Source organism: Petaurus breviceps, unplaced genomic scaffold (assembly GCF_028583685.1).
Source record: "Petaurus breviceps papuanus isolate PSGF00001 unplaced genomic scaffold, PetGlider_PUasm1.0 689, whole genome shotgun sequence".
NCBI classification, from domain to species: domain Eukaryota; kingdom Metazoa; phylum Chordata; class Mammalia; order Diprotodontia; family Petauridae; genus Petaurus; species Petaurus breviceps.
Window position 1 is genome coordinate 10,504,873 of NW_027186458.1, and position 24,819 is coordinate 10,529,691.

The following is a 24,819-nucleotide window of genomic DNA, read 5'->3' on the forward strand; positions in this document are numbered from 1 at the left end:
CCTTTTACAAAGGAGGAAACTGAGGCACAGAGAGGCCGAGTCACCTGCCCAGAGTTACAGCTCCGATCATCTGAGGCAGGAGTCGAACCCAGGGCCTCCTGGTTCCAGGGCCAGTGTTCTAAGCTCTTTTGGCAGTCTGCTGAAAGCGGCGGTTGTACTGACAGACTCCTGCTTTTAAATGCATTCGCTTAGAAGAAATTTCGCCAACTGCAGTTTAAGAACCCTTACAGCAAACTGTTCCATTCCCAGGCCTAGATACACGGCCCTGCACCCAGTAGGGGCTTTCTCATCTTGGTTTGGAGGAATGGATATTGAAAGACTTCATTTCTCCCCAGGCGCCCCTGTGTTGACTGTAGAGCGCTAGCACGTTGTTAATTAGAGCCCTGACCCCGGCACCCAAGTTCCAAAGCCCCTGGAGACATTCGAGGCCTCCATCTACCCAGGTGAGATCTGGGGCTCCGACCCACCAGATAAGCATTAAAGGGCACTTTGTGGTGAGACCCAAGTCGTCTTTTTGATTATGCAAAAGAAAAATTCCCCCGTATCTAAACGATAAAAGAGAAGGCGGCTTGCTGCACGCACACTGAATTAGGGCTTTAAAATTAGAGAGGAAGTCGGCGCTGCTTTGATTTTTTCGCTCAAGTGTGTCTGGGCAGGTCCCACGCTGAAGACCCGCCTTCCCTCTTTCCCCTCCCACCTCTTTGCACCTGTCCCCGCAATGCTCAGCGGGGGTTCGACCCTCCATCGCCACCTTCTCCTCCCCGCCCCCCAAGCTCCACCTTTGCCTCTCCTTGCTCTCCGTCCTGGGGGGAACCCACTGCTGAGGAACCCTGAGCCCAGAGGGGTCGGCGGGGGCGCGGAAAGAGAGGGGCCAAGAGCAAAGGCCCCGTTTGTGGGGTGTGTGGGGGAGAGGGTGGCGCACGAAGGCCTGTACTAATGGGGAGAGATGTTCCGTAGCACTGCAGGGCCGAGAGCAGGGAGGCGCTTGCTCCTCGGGGGCCCCTGGCACGAGGAAAAGGTGGGGGAAGGGCCGGTTTACAATTTCAAACACCCCCACCCCCTCCCAGCTGAGGCCGCTGAGGCGGCGGGACCGCTCCCACCAAAGGGCCTCATTAGCATATGTCAAGAGAACCTGCATAAATACCCAGGCAGGCAGAGCCAGTGAACCCAGTACGTGAGTCTGGTCAGTGCGCTCCCCCGCGAGGACAGCGGCGGAGCCAGGCTAGGGCCTGGGCAGGGTCCCTCCGATGGTCCTGTTCTGTTCGCAGCGCCCTTCGCCTCCCGCCTCTGAATCGGGCACCTAAGTGGCACCCTCGGCTCCCCGGGGCTTGGCCCTGTGCCGTAGGCTGGGACGCCTCCGCTCTCACACTCCGCACCCTCTCGCCCTGCATCCTCCTTGGGGACTGCGACGAGGCTGCCGTCGGCGGCCGCTGCCGGTTCATGGCTCCCGTGGCCGGCGCCCACGCCGCCGTCGGGGGTTTCCTGGGCTCTTGGGAAGGTCTGGCCCCGCCTCCACTCGGCGCGCCCTTCTTGCTGCCACCGGCCGGGCAGGGCCCCAGACCGCGGGCACCCCTGCTGGGCCCCCGGGGCGGCCCCGGCCCTGGCCTCGGCCCAGGGGCGCCCGCCGATTTCGCTCACCTGCAGGGAGTCTTACGGCGCAGGCAGCTCTACTGCCGGACCGGCTTTCACCTGCAGATACTGCCAGACGGCCGTGTGCGGGGCACCCGGAGGGACCACAGCCTCTTCGGTGAGTGACTGCGGTGAGTGGCCCCCAAGCCCAGGCTCTCCCAACCCCGAGACGCCCTAGCCAGACTGACTGCTCTCACCAGCTGTGTGACCCCAGGGCAGACCGCCTGCCCTCTCTGGGCCCGGTTTTCTCCAGCTGGAAAATGTAACACTAGAGAGGGAAGCCTGGACCCAGAGTCTGCAGCCCTAGCTCTACCCCCGCGGTCCGTTAAGGCCCTGCCGACTGGCCGCTGGCGGGGCCCGGCCGGGGGTGGAAGGTGTCTGTAGGCTCTGACTAGCAAAGACAGCGGCAGGACCCCTTCTTCGTTCCTCTGTTCCAGCGTCCCAACTCCCATCCCAGTCCTTTTTCCTGACTGCTGCAGGGACCTTCAGATGGAGAGGGAAAGAACCTGTCTCCTGTAGCAGAAGGCTTGGTCAGACCGAAAGCGGCTGCTTTCCAAATATTCTTGTAGGAAACCTAGCCCGAAGATTCCATTCTAGTCGAGGTTTTCAGGATTTTAGATTTGGAAAGAGCCTTAGAAGTGCCCTTACTTTACAGGTGGGGAAACTGAGGCTCAGCAAAGCCTGTTGAGTAACAGGAAATCATGCCTCGATATTCCTTCCTCCCAAGCAACTCCAGTGTTACGACAAAATGCCTTTTATTATTCATTGTGTCTGAAAATTGCCATTTGAGGGGATTGGCAAACTGTGTGTGTGTGTGAGTGTGTGTGTGTGTGTGTGTGTGTGTGTGTGAGAGAGAGAGAGAGAGAGAGAGAGAGAGAGAGAGAGAGACAGCTGCCCTGTTCCTCTGAGCGTGCTTTCTGCCCACCCCCCAAGAAATTAGTGAAAACCCCAGTCTCCGTTCCCCCACCCTAGTTCACAAGGTGCTTGGCTTATCACATAAACAGCTTTTGGGGAATGGGGAGTAAATAGGAAGTATTATTCTCCCAGTCATCCATCAGATGAGAATGCCCATCTAGAGCAGGGATTCTTGACCTTTTGTCGTCCTCGATGCCTTGGACAGCCTGGTGAAGCCTATAAGACCCCTTCTCCAGCTCAAGGTTTTGAACGCATAAAATACACAGAATTACTCAGTAAACCAATGAAGTTAGAATCTCAATACTAAAAGCCACTTTCCAGACCCCTAGAGCAGAGAAACTAAATGCCTTGGCCACTAGTCCCCCCCAGCTGGGACTTGAACTCCCAGCTTCCTGGCTGCTTGGGCTTCCCTGCTGAAATTTGCTGTTGCAGGGCAGTGGAAGATCGAGACGTAGGTGGTTTGGCCAGCGCTCGGTTCCCTTGTTCAGGCCGGGGCTTGACGCTGGCTGGAGAGAAGCCAGGAGATAGGAGGAGCAGTGAGAAAGACCAGGGGGAAGCTAGCGGTGAAACCGTCCAAGTAAGGGAGCCTACTGGATGGGGGCCGGGAAGCAGAAGAGAGAGAGCCGGTTTCCAATAAACCCATTCCAGCCTCGTGCCCGACTGGAAGGAGAGCAGAACACTTTCCTATGAGGTAGGGCGAGGCTCGGGGAGGCTGGCAGGGGGCCTGAGACTCAGGGGAGCACCACCTGCCAGGCACTCACTCGGCTTTAAAACGAGGGTTCTGGATTCCTAATCCAGGGTACGGAGCACCGAACCCGGAGTCGGGAAGGCCTGAGTTTCAATCCTGCCCCACACACAAACACTGTTTGTTTCCTCCTCCGTACCATGGAGTTCGGGGTAGCGCCTACTTCCTTCGGTTGTCCTGCGGACCAAAGCAGGGATATTGAGAAGTCCTCGCAAATGCGCTCCTAGTAACGACCTGTGGAGCGTTGGGCAAACCCCTTAATTCCCTCTCCCCCCAGGTTCGCCATGGACCAAAAGAGGGGGGTGTGGCAGCTCCGGCTCTCACTTTCCCTAACCTTCCGCCAGGTTTGCTGGGCAGTGCCTCCGGCAAGCCGGCTGCGCTTTCTCTCCAGGCCCTGGTTTTCGCTATCAGTATTGATTGCCCTGGGGCCGCCTAAATAGTCCAAGTTGCTGATCTTTTCCTGCTCAGTGTATTCCATAGTATCGTCCCTTTGTATTGCTTTCCGGCTGGGCACTCTAATCCCAGAGATTTAAAGAAGAAGCCTGTGTTTCCCATTGTGGCCTAGATTCCTCGATAAGCCCCCTTGTTTTCCTGCAAGCTCCTGGTCAGCTTGGGCCATTTAAAATGTGCCTCTGAGAGAGTGAGAGTGGATCACCTGGGTGCCGCCCCCAGGCCTTCTGGGCTCGTTTGGAGCCCACTGAGCCGCTCCAGTAGGGGCCAGTCTTCTAGGTGGCTGGGGGTAGTAATAGCCCCAAGCTTTCTGTTCTAGGGAAGTCATACCCTTTCAGGGTCTGGTAAAAGTCCCTTCTCGCCTTGTTCTCCTGCCACATATATTGTGGGATAGAAAAGCGTGTGGGATCGTCTAACTCTGGCAGATTCTGGGGCATCATAGGGACTGGCAGATACTTAGGTCCACCCTTGTACCTTTCTTATGATAAACACTCAAACACTTGGTTAAATTCCTGGGCAAAGACTGATGTTCATTCCCCTGAGAATGGATGCAAGCTTCCCAGAATATCAATCTTCCTCATGCCTCTCCTCGAAAACATTCAGATTTAGGTGTTAATTTGTTTAAATGATTTGACCCCGGGGGTAGCAAGTTAATTCCTGGCGGGGAGCTCGACAGTGAGGCAGTAGGACAATGTCCTCTAGGAACTCAAGGAAGGAGAGCGCTTCTTTCTTCCCTCCTCTCTCCCCGCACATCCCACCCCTCCCCAAGAGTCCCGGGAGCATGGCCTTGGAGAGTGACTGGGTCCTACCTGGCCAGCAGAGAATGCCTGGGCTGGGGGAGAAGGAGGCTTTCCTGCCTGGGTCCCCTTACCCATACCCGCGCTTTCTTTAGCTTAGCAATGTGATACAGATTCATAGTTCAGAACACATCTCCCAAACATTCCAGGGATGACTTCTTGAAATTGTAAAATAACAATTTGTACAGTTTTGGAGGCACGGAGAGGAATGCTTAATTGCTACCTTTGGTGGCAGTTTGGCACCACTTTAAGGGAAAAAAAATGTTTTTGGAATTGAGTATGACTTCATTTCAAAAACACCCCTCCAGAACACAGGTAGCAAAGTCCCTTGGATGCCCCGCAGGCAAAATGTTTGCAGACTTGAGAAAGGTAGTTCTTTCAAGCTTAAACCCTGAATTAGAGCTGTTCTGCACAGGGTTGGATTTCCTAGAATAGATCACCGTGGAATCATTTGTAGGAGAAAAGCAGGTCAAACGGAGGCCTCTGTGGGTCCTTTGGCCTTTCTGTTCCGGGTTCTCACTTGCTTTGTCGGATTCATGCCCCAGGGGTTGACTCATTTGTTTTTGATGAGTTTAGAAAAGGCTGGCTTTGAAAATGACACCAGAATGACAAAATTCTGCTGCCTTGGCTCAGGGGCAGTGGGCGGCAGTAGATCCCACTACATGAAATTTTGCTTACCTCTTGGAAGTTTTTCCACAGTCTCTTTTTGTAAAGGACTTAGTTGAGTTGCCGCCTTACATGATTAATTTTAAAAAGCCTTGTCAAATCTCATTTAGAAATCAAATGCTTACAAATCTCTGTGGGGTGTCCTCTTTCTTCAGGGAGGAAAAAGGAGTAGCTTGTAAACAGTGAAGCTTGAATCCTGAGAGGGAGTGAACAGGCAGAGAGCCCCCAGTCACAGCTGCTTGCCTCCCTCTGGATGAAGAGGAAACGATTTCTTCCTGATCATGTCTAAGGTTTTGTCTTTACTGCCTTTGCTAGAGTATAGGGGATAGGAACCTGCATTCTCTGACCGAAATGTAGACACACTTAATCATCTTCTGCTTCTTTGCCTGGATCTGTGAATTGGAATCTGGGAACCCTAGACTGTCCCATGTGTACAAGGGTCCTTCATGCATACTCTGGGGAATTGCTCACCATCTTCAATTAGGCAAAATCTAGATTCATATCAGTCCCCCACCTCAACCCCAGCAGGTCATTTACCAACTGATCTTGCAAACATCTACCTTATAAAAATGAAGTGGGATTGTGACAGGCACTTAGGGTTGGCTGGCACGGCCACATCCTAGATGAGAACTCCATCAATGGAATTTGGTACCTTCTCTGCCACATCAACCCTCAGAGTTATCTGGAGATGCCAAGGGGAAATGAACTGCTCACAGCCACATACCTAGCATGAGTGCCATGGGAAAGGGAGCCCAGATTTTCTTCTGTGCAAGGCTAGCTCCCCACACCACTAGGAATCGGCCAGAGAAGATTTACTTGCTTACTTACTGGTACCCAAAGACAAAGGGAGCCCCTTCCTTGCAGCTTAGGCCTCTACCTGTCATCCCAACCCCCCCTCCCCATGCTGGCTCCTCTTCCAGCCCTGGCAGACCCAAAACTTTAGAAACCTGGGCCCAGACCCTGGAGGGCACCAGGGAATACCTCAGAGCTTTTGGTGTCTGGGCAGCAGACACAGGTTCTCCCTGAGTTAGGCCAGGGTGTCTCCTGTAACTGAAGCCTGGTCTGGCCACTGAAAAATTCACCTGGGAATCAGGAGAATTGCTCTGAGCCCATCTCCAGGACCTTTTCTGTGGCAGGTACTTAAATACATGTTTGCTGACTAATCTGTCAGATTCCAAAGTCTGCCGGCCTGCCTGCTGGGGGCTCCCTTCCCCCTAACAACTGAGGCAGATTTCCTACTAGACAGAGCTCTCCCTAGATCAGATGGTATAGTAGGAAGCAACCAAGTGTAAATTCTCCCTGGTTGCAATAGAGAGGGAGAGAGCAATTGTTTGGTAAGTGCCTACTGTGTGCTGAGCCTTGTGCTAAGTGCTCGACAACTCTCTCTTCAATCCATCAGGACTATTTAAACTTCCCAGCATTCCCTAGACCTTTGTGTCCATTGAGAGAGTGGGAGGTTGGGGGGAAGGGGTCGAGGAGGTCAATCCTCATTTCATAGTAAACATGTGCACTTTCCTCCATCTCGCCCAGTTTGGGACCAGAGGCTTTTATGTCTTTCCCTTCCACTTGGTTTCCAAGTAAAATGGGCATTCTGGGATGAGTTTATTCAGGCACTTTCTTTGGAAAGAACAAAAATCAGCATTCATATGATACTTTAAAGTGCTTTTTGAGTTTCATTTAATTCTCATAACGACACTGGGAGGCAGGGGCTGTTATTCCCATTTTACAGGTGAGAAAACTAAGACCAGAGAGGTTAAGTAGCTTGCCCAGTCTCACACTAATAAGTATCTGAGGCTGGATTTGGACTCGGTCTTCCCACCTTCAAGTCCAGCACTCTGTTTACTGTGACACCTAGCTGCCTATTAAGGATATTTTTAAAACCCTGGAAAGTGAATTATAGTAAACGTCTTTCGGTGGGCTCCTGGCCTTTCCAAGGCAGGAGATCTTAAAGAGGGTGATTCAGAGAGCTGTTACCTATCAGGTTCGGGGCCACTGTATGGGGGATGATATAACACCCCCAGGACTTTATACATTTCAAAGGGAGTGTTCCAGGTGTGTGGCTTTGGCCAATCTTGGTGCTTCCCCAAGTCTGAAGCAAGTTCATTTTTATTTGATTGCCTGTTGCTCCCCTCCCCCCCTTTAATTAGACATTGCTCTGGTCTCCCTTTGCCTTCTCCAGCAGGAACATTGATTCTTCCCCGCTGTTAGAAGGCCATTCACTTTATAGGCAGCTCACAGTCTGACCCCGGGATGGCCTGAAAGAATTCTGGGCCCCCCTGGAGCATAAAGGAGGTCTTAGTGGAGAGTACCTGAGATGCTGGAGAAGATAAAACTCATTAAGCATCCAGGCCCATTACTCTCTACATGTCTCTGGGCTCAGAAAGCCAGAGACTGAAAACTGCTCTGAACCTCTGGGAACTGGGAGTCTGCAAATGAGTTTGGGAGATGAGCTGGGCAGAAGCCCAGACTCCCCTCCTTCTGTTCTGGGCCTGGCTGGGGAGGCACTGAGAGCTTAAATGCAGGCCGCCACAGTGCTTGAGGAGCCCCAGGCAGTGGCCCCAGGATGTGGGGGTGAAGGCAAGGAGGCTCTTACAGAACCTGTCACCATCACAGCTACCTCCCCTTGTACCTCGAGCCTGTCACAGGAGATGGAGCAGAGGGGTCTAGGGGTCATCTCACCCAATTGTCATGTTAAATCTGAGGAAACTGAAGCCCTGGAAAGGGTATCTACTTGCCCCAGTATAGTAAGTGAGGAAGCACAGTCACTAGATTTGGAGCTGAGGGACCTGGGTTCAAGTTCCAGTTTTCCTACTTACTGCCTACATGACCTTGTATATCTACATCTCTGGGCCTCAGTTTCCCCAGCTGTAAAATGAGGGGGTTGGCCTAGATCAGAGAAGTTCCTTTGTGCCATGAACCCCTTTGACTGCCTGTGGAGTCTTCCTCAAAATCACATTTTAAAATTCATAAATTATATAGGATTAAAAAGAAACCTGTTATATTGAAATGCAGCGATCAAAATTAAGTTCATGGAGCTCAGGTTACAAACTTCTGCCCTGGAGCCTTCTTGCAGTGACCTGCTATAAGTCCATGCTTCCTTGACCAGAAAAACGCTAAGAGAGGTTTACCAAACTATTGAGATGGGCATAATGTGTAAGGAAGATAGAGGAGGGCTCAAGGATGGTTGGGATGGTGTGTGTGTGTGTGTAGGGGGGGGGGGGGTGGGTTGTGGGGGGGGGGGGGGGGGGGGGATGGATGGATGGATGGAGGTGGGGCTTTTCCTGTTAACTGCTGCCACAAAACTGCTTTAGCAAGGACAGAATAACTAAACAGACATCTCTACTTTGTGGTAAACGCAGGCATCCTGGAGTTCATCAGCGTGGCTGTAGGACTGGTCAGTATCAGAGGTGTGGACACTGGCCTCTACCTCGGAATGAATGACAAAGGGGAGCTCTATGGATCTGTAAGTGTGGCTTGTCTCTTTGGAACTCTGAAGGGGGTGTGTGATTGTTGAGTGTCTGCCCTCACTCCACAATAACACTGAAATCTAGAGAGGCCTGAATCTAGCAGACCAGCAAGCACCTGGAGGCAGAGCCCTGGGGGGGAGGCGGGGCTGGGTGAATTCTTTGCAGAGGTTTGGTGGGAAGACATTGCCAAGAAGCCTATGAGATGGGAAGGGACTCTCGCAGGGTGACGCCTACCGGGGGAGCCATTGAAGCATGTTGAGTTGGCTTTGAATTTCAGGGTCCTGAATTGCATCTCCTTGCATGAGGTGATAGCCCGGGGCTGTGCTGCTTGTCTCCCCCACTGCTCCCCTCACCCCTTGTTGCTGCCCCCCACCAGACTCCCAGAGAAGTTTGAGGGGGCTTTTCTTTGCGCTCTTTCCCTTTACCCTACTGGAGGGATTCCTTGTTTTCTTTAATGAGCCCTGGGCTGTACATTTCAAGAGTCGTGCTATATAATGAAATGCAATGAATTTGAGTCCACATTTAGCTCGGGTCAAAAAGATCCCAATGACAGAACCGCTTGATCCCCAGGGGTAGGTTGCAAGAAACCCTTTTGAGAGCAGAATTCTAATAAACAGTCTGCCTTTCTTTTTTCATTGTTTAGCATTTTCATTTTCCCCCAATTACATGTCAAAATAATTTTTAACATTTGTTTTGAAAACTTTGAGTTCCAAATTCTCTCCCTTCCTCCCCCCACATTGACAAGGCAAGCAATTTGATATAGATCATACATGTGTAGTCATGCAAAACACCTCCATATTAGTCATGTTGTGAAAGAAAAGAGAGACTAAAAGAAAAAAAAAGAAAAGAAAAACCTTGAGAAAAATAAAGTAAAAAAGCTAGGAGCACAAGAAGAAGAGAGGAGACAGTCCAGTTATGAGCCTGCAGGAGCCTCCATTCGTGGTCTGACCATGGAATAGGTAGGAAAGGTGGATAGAGGAATGAGCATACACTCACTGGATGCTTTTACTGTATGCTAAGCACTGGAAGTGAGACAGTGCCTTCCCTCAAGGACCTTGTCTCCCCTTACGAGAATGTAACAAGTAAGGGGGAATGGTGGCCAGGGGAGTCACAAGGATAGTGAGTGGGCCACAGGGCAGTCCAGTGCCATACCCTGTGCAGAAGCAGTGGCACTTCTGATTTCAGTGTTCAGAGCAAGACGCAGAAAGGGGATGTAAGGCACGGTTCCCAGTAGGTGGGGGAAAATGAGGACGTATGGTCCCAGGGATTGCATAAATGAGTGCCTCGTGTCTTCCCTGGTTGGGTTGGGGTGGAACAGCAGCAGGGTAGAGGATGGATGGGCCATTAATGCTGCTGCTGCCGTATGGCTTAGACCCAGGGCATTCAGAGTAGACAGCACTTAAGACACGCTCATTCCCCCAGAGGTCGATGGAAGCCAGATCGTGCACTGGTTTTTGACCTTGGCAGTAATACAAAGCCATAAACAAGAAAGTCCCCCCCAACTTCTGCGGCTGACCCTTGATTTCCTTCCTCCAGGAGAAGCTGACTTCTGAATGTGTCTTCAGGGAGCAGTTTGAAGAGAATTGGTACAACACGTATTCATCCAACGTACACAAACATGGCGATTCGGGCCGAAGGTTCTTTGTGGCCCTCAACAAAGACGGCACCCCTCGGGATGGGACCCGCTCCAGGCGCCACCAGAAGTTCACACACTTTCTGCCTAGGCCGGTGGACCCAGAGAGGGTGCCCGAGCTCTATCGAGATGTGCTGCTGTACAGCTGAAGGGGGCCATGGCCTCACTGGATATCCTCTTCAGCACTGCTCACTCAGTGGCCACCTGGGCTTAGAGAGAGTGGATTATGAAGGATTATCCAGTGAAGATCTTTGTTTCTTTTGTTTTGCTTTTTCCTTTGCCCAAATTTGGCTTCAGGCAGATGAGGCCTACTTGTTAGTTTTGGATTTAATCCCTATTCTGGGCTGCTAAGAGATAGTTAATTGATTGTTGACTAAATTTGAAACCTGACTGACTCTGCTTGCCTGTGGGTGCCTAATCTTTCTGGATCGTTTACTTTAGATTGGAATGAGAAAGCACGACTTTTGATACTAACAGAAGAGAACATTGAAAATAGGTGGAAATGATTTGCCACAAATCTTATTCTTTGAAATCCAAGGATGGCATAGGACTTGGACCCACGAGAGTAATGGATGGAACTGCATATCCAGCCGGGCCACCAACCTGGAAAAGGGCTTTGTTGTTTGGTTTTGGATGAACTATTTATACATTTTCAAATTGTGTATATTTATTTTATATATTTATTTATTAAAGAATTTATTTTTTACTGGGATATGAAGACAATGCAAAAAAAAAATGCAGAAACCAGATGTCCATTGACTGGGACACCATGTTGTGGAATTGTGGCCTCCAAGGTCTTGGGTTGTAATGCTGGTGCCCTGTACAACCCATCAAAATAGCATTATGTCTTGAATTTCATTTTTTAAAAATAAAAATATAGAGTAGGTTATATTTTCCTGCACATGCAGTCGCCTTATTGCTGTATTGTTTTGGAAATTTTTGACCCCATGGGCCCCAGAATGCCTTACCAATTTGTCTTGAACTCAAAGCACGTTTGAAAGGGAATTAAAATGTTTTTCCATTTTATCTCTTTTCTCTTTCCATTATTCTTAACACCAAATCTTTATTTTACATATAGAGTGTTCATAAGAGTGTGAAACACTCAATCTTGGAGACGGTTGACTTCTGAGGTTATCGGACATTTCAACTGGGAGCTCATGATGGTGGCTTTCCCTATGTTTATAGTACACACACTTTCCCTCCAGCATTGCTGCATGACGCATTTTCCATGAGCAGAATGAATCCTGAGAGCAGGGGGTGTGGGGGTGCGGCTTGCCTGTCATCGCCTACCTAGTAAGCTGAACGTGAACAAAATTTTGGATTCTACAGCCATTTTCTCCCTGCTGGGTGGCTAGGTGGCTCTAGACCCCAGGGGCCCTAAGGATGCTGTCTGTTTTGTCCATCTTTCTGGCTGCATGACCAAGGAAATTAAGATGCCTGGTGTGCATTTGGGAGTTGAAAGATCTGGGTTTCAATCCTGGTTTTGCCACCAAACCCCTGTGTGACCTCAAGTCACTTCCTCCTCTGAGGGGTTTGCATTCGATGGCCTCAGAAGTCCCTTCCAAGGCTGTGGGTCCCTTCTAAATCAGTGATCTCTCTCTGTAGTACTGTGGTGTGCTAAGAAAACCAGTCTCTAGGGCCATGTTTCCTTTAAACACTTACACAAGGCCTGTTGCTACATGAACTAAGAAAGCTAGCTTGGGGGGGGGGCTGGGATGCCCCACTGCTGACTCATTCTCATCTTGAAGTCAGTCATACATTTATTAGGCACCTACTATGTTCCAGGCATTATGCTAAACACTGGAAGTAGGAAAGGATGCAGGACAGTCCCTGCCCTCAAGGAGCTCACAAACTCGGGGGAGGGATTCCCTTTATATTCCTGGGAAGTACAGCCTGAGCAAGGCTTTGGTTCTCCTTGACTTGTGAAGTGAGCCTTGCTTTCATCAAAGTCCCTCAGAAGCTCCCTTTTCATCTCTCCTGTTTATATAGTGTCTATTGATTGACCTGTGTATGTACCGTTTTCCCCATAGATTGTAAGCTCCTTGAGGGCAGTAACAGAATGATTTCAACATCTACTATGTGCTGGGAACTGTGCACAACCACCCTGGGAGGTAGACCCCCCCATTTCACAGATGAGGAAGTGTAGGCAGACAGGAGTGAAGTGACTTGGCCAGGGTAACATAGCTAGTAATTATCAGAGGCAAGATTTGCCTCCTAGTCTCTCAACTCCAAATTTAGCTTTCTTCCCACTTCTCTGCATTCCTGCAGGTGAGCATTAGCAGGGTGATTTGAGGGAGCACCGGACCAGATGGAAGGACTTTTCTTCTCGATATTTCTCCCCCCCGGGGCTCTCCTTTCCATTCTCATTACCATTGTCCCATTCTGAGTCCTGATGATCTCACTGACTATGGCGGCCTCCTGCTAACTGGTCTCTCTAGCCTCAGGCTCCCTTACTCTGCCCACATTCATCTTTCTAGAGCATTACCTGGATTAGGTCACACCTCACTTGCAATCATGAATGACTCCCCCAATGCCTGTAGAACAAAGCATAACACTAACAAAGGTGACAATGACCCTGGCCTACATTCCTAGAGTCCTTCAAGGTGCACAGAGACCTTTCCACCCAGTGCCAAAGGAAGTTCAAATTTCATTGCCATTTTATAGGTAAAGAGAACTGGACTCCAAGAGGTGAAGGGACCCTCCTCCAGGTGTTATTGGCAGCACCAAGACTGAAACTGAGCCCCCCCCAACTCCTCATTTTGTACAATCTGAGCCCCTCTCCCCTCCCCCCCCACCCACCCTGTGTCCCATGCTTCTAGACTGTAGCGGGGGTGTGTGTGGAAGCAGTCTGCTATGATTGTATGTATGGGCATCCACATCCCAAAACCCAGAGGTTAGACTTTGAGGGCAGAGGGTGGGGGCGGGGTCATAAGGATTGTCAGCAAAGAAGGCAGAGGCCAGCTGAGGGGCCATGTATGTCTGAGGTCTCCAGTTCTTGAAGGCTGAGAATGAGATCTAAATTATGGTGACTTATATATTAAGAACATAATTAGATATTAATGTATTAGTATAATACTTAAGTGCAAACTTCTTGTCCTTTCTCCTTCCCTTCTTCTGCCCTCTTCCTTTCTTCTTTCTTTCCTTCTCCTCCTCCCCCTCCCTTTCCTCCTTCTTTTCCTCCTCCTCTTCCTAATTGTGTTCTGTGTACTTTTAGTGTTGTCTGCATTTGCGTAATTATCATCATAGTTCTTTGAATTCTTCTTTCTTCTCTTTGCTTCAGCTCATGTACATCTTCCATGCTTCTCTGAATTCTTTGTATTCATCATGCCTTCCTATGCTTGACTTTGCTGCTAGTGGGTCTGGGCTGGGGGTCACACAGTGCCCCTTACTCCAAGTGTCCTCCTGCCCAGTCTGGGTTGGATTGGTTGCTCAGTGTTGGGAGCCAGGTTGAATGTTAAAGTGCCTTCAGTCAGAGAAACAAATGAGCCATTCTCTCAGCCGCAGCACTTGGCTTCATTCCATAAGTAGGTTTACCTCAGCCTTACATCCCTTACCCATTAATTTCCATGGTCTTCCTTTGCTGTCATCCTTGACAACTTGAGAAATATGGGTAGAAAGTATCTCCAGCTTTGTAATTTCATTCATTCAGCCTTCTCACTCTAAAGTGCCTGCACCGTCAGACCCACTTTCATGACTAGCAAATCCTTGGCCCAGCTTGGTTCTGGTCTCCACTTCCTCGACAGCAGCTTTTCCTCATGGGGATTGCCTTCGCGCTCCACCCTCCCCCCTGCTTCCCATCTCCCTTCATATGTTATTCTCCCCCATCAGAACATACACTGCGGGGGTAGGAATGGTCTCACGTGCTTGTGTTTGTACAGTGACCGGCACATCGTAAGCACCTAAGAAATACTCTAATACGGTCGATTATGCTGATTTCTTCCACCGATGGGTCCTCCTATTCCAGCCGCAAATCCAACATATCTAGAGTGAATTTGAAGCTACATGTTCCCTCAGTCTCTTTCCAGGATCTTAACATTGGATTCAGTATTCTTAAGGAGCACTTGGGCATGGCTCTCCAAAGCCAATCTTTGTGCCCTGGCCACCAGCTACCTCTGTCAATGGAATCACTTCTCCAGAGCTGGGGTCCTTCAGTTTTCGGTGTCCTGGACTCCTCTGGGGACAATTTGGTGGATCCTAGGAACCTTTCTGAGAATCATGCCTTTCACAGTGCATGGTAAAGCACAGAGGATTAAAAGGGACATGGATTATGTACATTGAAATACAGATATCCAAATATTTTCAAACATCTTCCAAACTCTTGCCCAGGAGCATGGAGCCCGCATGTGCCATTCGTCTTTGAAGCTCTTACTGACTCTTCTAAGCTACTATGGACTGGTGGAGATAAAAAAAAAATAAAAGACGAAAATGGTCTTTGTTGTTGGATGGTTGTGTTGTTGAAAAGGTCTCACCCTTGCCAGGTGGGGATGTTTGGGGGGAGGGAGGAGTTGGGGAGGAGGAGTAGAAATGAGCATTACAGGAAACCAGTGGAAAGGGGTGTGGCACCAGGGGCCAAAGAGGATAGCAGTAAGTCAGTCCATAGGCCAGGATCAGGTACACATAAATACACAGGCCCATGCATGTCCATGCCTACATACATGTAAATACATGTCGTTACCAATTATCATTGTGTTTTGTATCTAGGTAATTAGTAGTTCATTGGTTGATTGACATCCCTAGTGGATAGCTGGCAGAAATTTTTGCATTATATATATTTGAAATTCGACAGTTTTACCATAGCAGTCAATTGCAACGGACAAATAATGATATTCCTAAGAAAGACCCAAATGTATACCACGGGCCCAGGCTCCTTCCAGACTGCTGGCCCTGGCCATTTGTGCCACATTCCCTCCCTACTAACATCTCCTCCTTGGACCATCTCTTTTTTTCTCCAATCCCAGTTGTATTGACTTCCTGGCCAACCTTAGATAAGTCCCTTTGCCTCTCTGGGCCTCACTTTCCTCCTCTGTAAAATAAAAGACCCCAGACCGATCAGTGTTTGAGACCCCGTTCAGATCTGAATCTAGACTACTATTAAATGCCTAATGGATACAAAGCACTGTGTGAGGTGCTAGGGGACAAAGATGAAGCCCATTCTGGAAAGGGAAGCTGGAACCAGGCGATGAGTGGCCCCTGAAGGGGAGGAGGTGAACTTGGCTCTCCAGAGTGGCATGCAGGTGTCAGGGGCTGAATGGGGGTCACAGGAACATGCCTCACACCTCAGTGATGATGCTGACCTGCTCCCCTACTCACTTCTTCTGAGAATCAAGGCCCTGTCCTCAGACACAGGACAACTGCCTCCTATATGCTGTCCCTTCCCATCCCATACCCAATAAATCCTGGGAGCTTGGTGAGGGATGACCATGGGCATTCTTGGTCATTTTTTCTCTCCTAGCAGCTTTGACTTACTGGTTCTGCTCTTCCCCTCCATCAATGCTACACCACAGAAAAGGGGGAGAGTGAGGGATGCCCGTGATCCCCCACTGCACCAGGCAATCTAGGGGGATTAGGGTCTGTGATAGTAATGGCAATTAAAGATTCCCCTGTATTGGCTTGGTTTTCAAATTGATTGTGTTAAAACCCAGAGCTTGTTAATCCCACCTGTGGGATGGGCTTGTTGATGTGAAAAGAAAGTCCTGAACTGGGAGGGGCTGGTGACGTAGATTTGGAGAGACACAAGAGAGAGGCAGAAGAACTTTTTTTTTTTGGAAGCAGCACCTCGTGGAGGCAGAGAGAGAGACTGAGAAGGATTGCTGAGGACCACTTTGAATTGCCCTGGACTTTTGAGACCTGCCCCCTGAGCTGCCAAGGACTGAGGAGACATGGCTGTTTTGCTGGTACTTTGTCTGTTTTGATGTTGTTTTGCCAGATTTGTCCACTGGTGAAAGACTGTCCTGTTGTTGAAGAAGTCCTGGAACCTGGCTGTTGGCTAAGAAGCCCTGAGACTGTCCTGCAGACAGAGAGTGAATACTGTCCACTGGTGAAGGACAGTGCTGTTGTTGCAGGGGTCTGGAGACTGTCCTGCAGACAGAGTGAATACTGTCCACTGGTGAAGGACAGTGCTGTTGTTGCAGGGGTCTGGAGACTGTCCTGCAGACAGAGTGAATACTATCCACTGGTGAAGGACAGTGCTGTTGTTGCAGGGGTCTGGGAACCTTTCTGTTGGTTCAGAAGCCCTGAAGAAGGATTTTCTTGTTGTATGTTTACAGAAATCCTGGGAGAGGGCTTTGCTAATGTTTTGAGGGGTTCTAGGACTGTTCTACAGACAGAGGATGAATTAGTGAAGAGACTGGCAATATATCTTGTGGCCTTGCTAGGCCTTGTCTCCCCAGGAACTAAGATTGCTGAGAACTTGCCTCCTGTCAAGATGAAGAAAAGACCTCCATTTGGGTATTAAGTGCTGAGCTTAAACTTGATGTAACTCTGGGGTAGATTCAATTGTGATCCAGGGGTGGGGAACTTTTGACCTTTTTGTGTTCTATGGTTGAACAAGTGAATGTACTTTACTTATGTTTGGAAACTAATCTCCATCTGAGAAGAGGGGCTTTGTGGTGGATTAAATGAAGGTATAGCCTAGGGGTGGAGAAGTATTTAGAACCGGGACTTTGTAATTGATTGAATGATTGGAAGGTCCTGGGGTGGGGTAGTCCTTGGAGATTATTTAATCACGCTTAGTAAATGCTGTATTTTGAATGATGTCATGTTTTGATCTTCTCTGTTCTTGGTTGGTCACTGAATAAAATGGAGAACACCTATGCTGGTATTCTGAACCTTGGGAAGTTGCCTTTCCTTGGCATTACATTACAGGGTCAGATCTTCTCTGAGGCTCTGGGCAGTGGGCGTGGCTTCGGATGTCCGTGGAAGGGTCTAGTCACACCAGTTGCCTGCCATGACAGGCTATAGAATGACAGGTATAGAATAATAGAATTTTAGATTAGAACTAGAAAGCACCTAAGCCCCTTCCCCCTTTTTAGATGAGATAACCGAGACCCTGAGAAACAGCATATGATTGACCTATGGTTACACAGGCAGGAAATAAGAGAAATAGAGTTCAAATCCAGGCCCTCCAGCTTTCCCACTCACACACCCTTTCTATTGTGCCACACAAAACTGGAAAGGACTTAGAGTATCACTTACTTTACCTCTTAATTTTACAGATGGGAGAAACTGAAGTCCAGAGAGGTAAAAGCATCATGGGTTCTCAAGGTAGAAGGAACTTTAAATGTCTACATGAAGGGTCTCCTTTTACAGAAGAGGAAACTGAGACCCAGAGACAGGAATCAGCCTGCGCATGGGCTAGGGACATCAATGATGGCATTTGAACCTTGTCCATCTGATGCCGCAACTGGCACTCCTCGAGAACCTTGCTTCTAAGAGGCGGGAGACATGAGGAAACAATATCAGATGGTCACTTTTCTGAGGCAGAAAATAGTAGAGTGCTGCCCCTCTGGTATTTCCATTTCCTGGAGAAAGAAAGACTGAGTTGGGACCCTGGTTTTCCTGGCATGTCGGGGCAGCACACCCTTGCCTCTCTGGCTTCAGCAAATATTTTTAATTTTAATGGAAAATGTGAATGCAAGGATAAATCCAAGAGGCTCCTACCAAAATCCTGGGAGCAGAGAAAGTAGTTGGTTTTCACAGTCTAAATTAGGCTCCTAGCTAGTTTGGAGCAGCTCACCTAGCCAACCCCCACCTGTCACAGACAGGGAAACCCTTTGATCTGTTTGACAGATTTCCAGCTGTCCATGAACAATTCTGTTGTTTGGATGAGATGGGTGAGTGCCTCCATCCCATGCTTTCATATGGCTCCCTGAGGATGCTGGCCAGGCACCATGAAATTAGCGGGGTTTGATCTTGGCACAAGGTGCTCATCTGAGACTTGAAAGAAGTAGTTAGGAAAATCCATGCGCTGAAACATTTAAGATATTCTTTGTGGTCTCCCTTTTGTGTGATTGTCAGCCAGGGTGCATCCCGAGGAAGGGAGCCTGCCAATTCCCTGCCACAGATAGAGAATTTATGGATACCAGGGGGATTTCCTATTTGAGATCTGAAGGGAAGCATTTTTCCCTGTTTTTCCCCCATTGAGCATTCAGCAAAGGTCAGCAGATGAACACAGATGAAATCAGGGGAAAACACACAGCTCAGTCCCACAGTGCAGATATCTGTTGGATGAATGAATGCAAAAGCATTTATTATACCCCTGTCAGGCATAAAGCTTTGTGCTTAGTTCTGGCAACATAAGTAATAAAGTGATAAAGTTCCTGTTCTACCTGTGCTCTAATAGGAGATGGCCATTCAGCAGGGTTGCTGGGAAGGAACCCTGGGACTGGGGCAGGAGGGGGCACAGCAGCAAAGCCAATGGCAATGCTTCCTTCATTCCATTTTCCATTGTTCAGGTCATATCGTATTGAGACTTAGTCTAAATGGACTGTGGCACCTCACTCCAAGGTGAGGCTGAGTCTGGCTCTGAGGAGGATCCCAGGATTTACACTGCCAAGGACCCTGGGGGTCAGTGAGTCCAACTCGGACATTTTAGAGAGGACTCGTACCTAGAATGGGGAAGTCCTTGCCCAGGCTCACCCAGGCAATAAATGATAGGGCTGAGTCTCCTGCTCTTCAATGCCAGTATGCTCACTCCTTTATAGCATGTGTAAGGTCCTGTCCCTTTCCTATATGAACAGTTTGGCTGTTGAAAGGGGAAGAAAATATGTATGCATTTTTGTCACACCTTTATGAAACTCAATGTACTCAAATATAGCTGTCTGATAGACTTTTTATATGCATACACACATACATGGTGTTAAAAAATACTATTTTCAGTTCCAAATTCTCTCTCTTCCTCCACCCTTCCCCCACCCATTGAGAAGGCAAGAAAGATGACACCCTCATATGAAGTCATGCAAGACATATTTCCACATTAGCCATGTTGCAGAAAGAACGAAAAAGAAAGAAAGAAGGAAGGAAGGAAGAAAAGAAAAGAAAAATTAAGTGAAAAATGTTTCAATCTGTACTCATAATTCATCAGTTTTCTCTCTGGGGGTGGGTGATATTTTTTATCTTTGGGTCCTTTGGAAATATCATGGTTCACTGTATTAATCAGAGTAGCCAAGTCTTTCACAGTTGATCATTCTTACAATATTGCTGGGGCTGTGTGCAAAGTTCTCCTGGCTCTATTCACTTTACTTCCCAGGTTTTTCTGAAACCTTCTCCCTTATAATTTCTTACAGCACAATAGCAGTTCATCGCAATCATATGTTTGTTTTGGCATTCCCCAATTGGCAGGCACCTCTTCAATTTCCATTTTTTTTGTCACCACAAAAATAACTGCTATGAATATTTTTGTATAGATGGGTCCTTTTCCTCTGTCTTTGATCTCTTTGGGAGTAGAGGCCTGGTGTAGTATTTGGAGTTTTATAGTCCTTTGGGCATAGTTACAAATTTTTCTCCAGAATGGTTGAACCAGTTCACAACTCTACCAACAATTAGAGTACCTATTTTTCCATATCTTCTCTAGCATTTGTCATTTTCCTTTTCTGTCATCAGATAGTGATAGCTATCAGAAAGGGGTAGAGACTGCCATCACGTGCAGGCTGGTAGATGACTGACAGGGAATGGGGAATAACTGAATTGCCACTGCCCAGCTCTCCTTCCCCCTCCACTTTCTTGTGTATCAATAGGAGTTCATGATTTGTTCTCTGGTTGTGAGCTAAGCTTCTCCTTTTGTCTTTTTTTTCTATAAAATGTTTGTCTTTTCTTTCTATAACAATTTGGTTAATTATGACATTCATTTGTATGTGTACCTTAACTGTGGCATGAGAGTTGACAGGGTCATGCTTGGTTGGACAACTCACTAAATGTAGCAACTGGAATTTCCTATTTCCTATTGGAGATCAAATATACATCCCATGGAGGCTTACTGAATGAGTATTTAAGGGAAGAGAATAAACATTTATTAAGCACCTACTATATGCCAAGTACTGGGTAAGTATTATACAAATATTATCTCACTTGCTCCTCACAAATAGAGATAAGTGCTATTATCTTCCCCATTTTTTTTTGATTGAGAAAAGTAACTTGCCCAGGGTTACACAGTTAGTAAGTGTCTGAGGCTGGATTTGAACTCAAATTCTCCTGACTTCAGGCCCAATGCTCTATCCATTGAGTCACTTAACTACTTCTAAATAAAAAAGAAACGAGGGAAGGAAAAACAAGTTGGAAGAATCCTAAACTTGAATTTGGTCATTCACTTTGATTGCCTCTAGAAGAATGACTGGTCTTAATTAAGAGCATGACTGAGAATGTCAGCTCATACTTGGGGATATGACTAACTTCTGACCTGACCCAAGAGAAGAACTTGGGTGAGACCAATGGAGGGCAAAAGCAAAGGGCCTAGAAAGAATGCCCCCCCTTCCCCCTTGAATCCAGGTCTGTAGGTAGAGATAGAACTGATCTATGAGGATTTTGACATCTCTCCTCCTTTCTGGTTGGTGGGAATGAAGAGAGCACAGACTCCTGGTGATCCACACTGACACCTAGTGTTACAAGTGGGAACTTGGTCTATGATGCTTTCATTTTTTTTTTTTTTTTCCCTCTTGGGAGTATTTGTCTTGATAATTCTTTCAGTTCTGGTTTTTGTGTCTCTTAAACAAACCTCCCCTCGTCCCAGTATTGCTCAAGTATTAATTGTATTAGTGCTCTGAAGATTAATTCTGATCTCTCATTTTTTCCCTATATTTTCCTTTTGATATTTTTATTTATTCTTCTTTTTGCTGTAGAACTCAAAATTGAATTTAGCCCAATATTGACTACTTTACAGGAAGATTGTTGTATATTAATTTTAGTGTTGTATTAATGCTTAATGTATTCAATTTTAATGTTAACCTTATCATGTTCTTTTGTTATCACCCTATTGTTTTAATTTCCTACATTAAAAAATCTAAATTATTTCCCCTTTGATCATATTTTTATTTCACTAAATATTTTCTAACTACCTTAAAAATTTCAACATTCATTTTGGAAAATTTTGAGTTCCAAATCCTCTCCCATCCCTCCTCTACCCATTGAGAAGGCAAGCAATATGATATTAATTATACATGTGAAGTCATGCAAAACTTGTATCAGTCACATTAAAAAAGCACCACACACACAAAAGAAAGAAAAATAAAGTGAGCAGTATGCTTCAATCTGCACTAAGAGTTCATCAGCTCTCTCTCTGGAGATGGATAGTGTTTTACATCATGGGTCCTTTAGAATTATTTCAGATCCTTTTCTTGATCAAAATAGCTAAGTCTTTCATAGTTGAACAGTATAATATCTCTGTAACTGTGCACAATATTTTCCTGGTTCTCACTTCACTTTGCATCAGTTCACATATGTTTTCCTAGGTTTTTCTGAAGTCATCCTAATCACCATTTCTTATAGCACACTAGTATTCCAACACAATCATATGCTACAACTTAGTGTACAGTCATTCCCCCATTGGTAGGCATCACCTCAACTTCCAATTTTTTGCTACCACAAAAAGAGATGCCAGAAATGTTTTTTTTTTTGTATGAATAGGTCCTTCATACTTTTCTTTGATCACTTTGGGTAGATTTAAATTCTTTTCAAAGTTTTCATGTGAATTATTCCCATTTAACCAAACTCTATGGACTACTCAGTAACATTAATTGCCCAGCAAGTGCAATTCAGCTTTGAAAATCCCTTCAGATAGTCGGGAGCCAAGATGGCAGTATAGAAGCAGGAAGACTCCCTGAGCTCCCCCCATAACCACCTCAAATACTTACAAAAAATGGCTCTGAACAAACTTTAGGGCTACAGAACCCACAAAGTAACACAGAGAAACTAACCTCTCACTGAAGGCAGCCTGGCAAATCAGCAGGAAGGGGCCAGCGCAGCTTGCTGGGAGCCAAGCCCAGTCCCTAAAGAGATGTTGGGAGAGTGGGCCACCAGAAGCTGTGGTGATTTCCAGAATTATCAACCCATTAATGCCAAAGACAAAGTGAGAGGTCAATGGTCTTTGGGAACAGGGAATCCAGGAGTACAGTCCCTCCTATGCTCCCTGGGGTGAGAAGCAGCTGAGGGTCCACAGCTGCTGCCATGTGGCTGCTTCAGAGCTCCTGGCCTGCAGATTGTAGGGGGACCAAGTGACCAGTCTGAGGGGTAATTGCTCTTGCTTTAACCTGCTTGGATCTAGATTGCAGTCTAGGGTGGAGGTCCTGGGGTGTGTGACCAGCTTGCCAGAGCATGTGGAGGCTTCTGAGAGGGCACCCAACTAATAGTTCTGGTAGCTGAGAAAACCCCAGCAATTTGGGACAAAGCTCTCCTCTCTGGAAGCCAAGTCCTACTGTGGCAAAAAACTCGAGTCAAGTGGTTGAGTGGCAGCATGAGCAAGTCGGGGAAGTGGGGCAAACACAGTGGTCCAACTTTGCATTCCTTTTTTGGGGACAAAAAGGATCAAGGCTTGGAACAAGAGGAAGACAGTGAAGTCAGAACTCCTGAACCAAAAGCTTACAAGAAAAATATTAATTGGTTACAGGTCATAGAGGAGCTTAAGAAGGATTTTGAAAACCAAATAAGAGAAGTAGAGGAAAAATTGTGAAGAGAAATGAGAATGATGCAAGAAAATCATGAAAAGAGTGTCAACAACCTGACTAAAGAAAATAACACCTTAAAAAATAGACTAACTCAAATAGCAAAAGAAGCTCAAAAAGCCAATAAGGAGAAGAATGCCTTAAAGAATCTAATTTGCTAGATAGAAAAAAGAATCTCAAAAGCTCACTGAAGAGAATCATTCCTTTAGAATTAGATTGGAGCAAATGGAAGCTAGTGACATTATGAGAAATCAAGATACTATTAAAGAGATACAAACAAATGAAAAAATAGAAGGCAATGTGAAATATCTCATAGGAAAAGCCTGGAAAATAGATCCAGAAGAGATAATTTAAAAATCATTGGACTACCTGAAAGCCATGATCATAAAAAGAACTTAGAAATAATCCTTCAAGAAATTCTCAAGGAAAATCACCCTGATGTTTTAGAACCAGAGAGCAAAATAGAGGTTGAAAGAATCCACCAATCATCTCCTGAAAAAGATCCCAAAAAGAAAACTAGAAATATTATAGCCAGGTTCCAGAATACCCAGATAAAGGAGAAAATATTACAAGCAGCCAAGAAGAAACAAATTGATTATTATGGAAACACAATCAGGATAACACAGGATCTGGCAGCTTCTACACTGAGGGATGGAAGGGCTTGGAATATGATAATCTGGAGGTCAAAGGAGCTGAGATTAAAACCAAGAATCACCTACCCAGCAAAATTGAGTATCAAATTTCAGGGTAAAATATGTTCATTCAATGGAATAAAGGACTTTCAAGAATTCATGATGAAAAAACCAGAGTTGAATAAAAAATTTGACTTTCAGATACAAGAAACAAGACACATATGAGAAGGTAAACAGGGAAAAGAAATCATAAGGAACTTACCAAAGTTGAACTATTTACATTCCTAGATGGAAAAACTATAATTGTAACTGATGAAACTTTTTTCAGTATGAGAATAGTTGAAGGGAATATAAATGTATACATACATATATGTCTATATAGAAGGGTATATAGGCGTATGAATACATATGTGAGTGTATATATATATGTATATATATATATGTGTGTGTACAGGTATACATAGACAGAGGACACAGGACCAATTAAATAGGAAGGGATGATCCTTAAATGGTGAAATTGAGAGGTGATATGGGAATATAATGAGAGGAGATGGGGAGAGACAGAATGGGGTAAATTATCTCATATAGAAGAGGCAAAGGAAAACTGTTACAATGGAGGGGAAGAACAGGAAAGGCAAAAGGGAATGAGTCAACCTTACTCTCATTGAATTTGGCTTAGGGAGGGAATGACATACACACTAAATAGGGTATCTCACCCTATAGGAGAGTAGGGGGGAAGGGGATGAGAGTAGAGATAATGGAGTGGAGGGCAGGTTGGGGGGAGGGAAGTTGGAAGCATCCACTTTTGAAAAGGGACAGGGTCAAAGTAGAGAATAGAACAAGTGGGGGGCAGGATAGGATGGAGGGAAATATAGTCCGTCTTTCACAATATATCCACTATGGAAAGGTTTTGTATAGCTACACATATACCCGTGTTTCCCCGATAATAAGACACTGTCTTATTAATTTTTTTGGACAGAAAAACACCAGAGGGCTTATTTTCAGGGGAGGGCTTATTTTAATGAACATTGACAGCAATGACATGTGACTCCTCTACAATTGCTTTCTTATACTCAACAGTATACGGTAGCTCTTCCTTTTTGTACTCATGTCTGGGGGTCAAAACAGAAAGAATAATAAAATTATGACCATCAGTCCTTCTTTTCACTCCATCATGCCCCCTGAGTTCTTCTTTTTTCCTCCATCATGCCCTTTTTATCCTCCATCATGTCCCC

General features: G+C 46.7%; 1 protein-coding gene across 1 annotated transcript; it reads left to right on the forward strand.

Annotated features, from left to right (window-relative positions):
- The first annotated feature begins 828 nt into the window (after positions 1–828).
- Positions 829–11,328, forward strand: FGF20 (fibroblast growth factor 20). The gene is made up of 3 exons (XM_069104842.1): positions 829–1,747; positions 8,562–8,665; positions 10,206–11,328. The coding sequence occupies exons 1-3, from the start codon at positions 1,441–1,443 to the stop codon at positions 10,449–10,451; spliced, it is 657 nt and encodes a 218-aa protein (XP_068960943.1). The 5' UTR covers positions 829–1,440; the 3' UTR covers positions 10,452–11,328.
- Positions 11,329–24,819: the final 13,491 nt, after the last annotated feature.

Coding starts and splice junctions, on each gene's coding strand:
- FGF20 (XM_069104842.1), top strand. CDS start 1,441: ATGGCTCCCGTGGCCGGCGCCCACGCCGCCGTCGGGGGTTTCCTGGGC. Junction 1,748..8,561: donor GAGGGACCACAGCCTCTTCG/GTGAGTGACTGC, acceptor TGGTAAACGCAG/GCATCCTGGAGTTCATCAGC. Junction 8,666..10,205: donor AAGGGGAGCTCTATGGATCT/GTAAGTGTGGCT, acceptor TCCTTCCTCCAG/GAGAAGCTGACTTCTGAATG.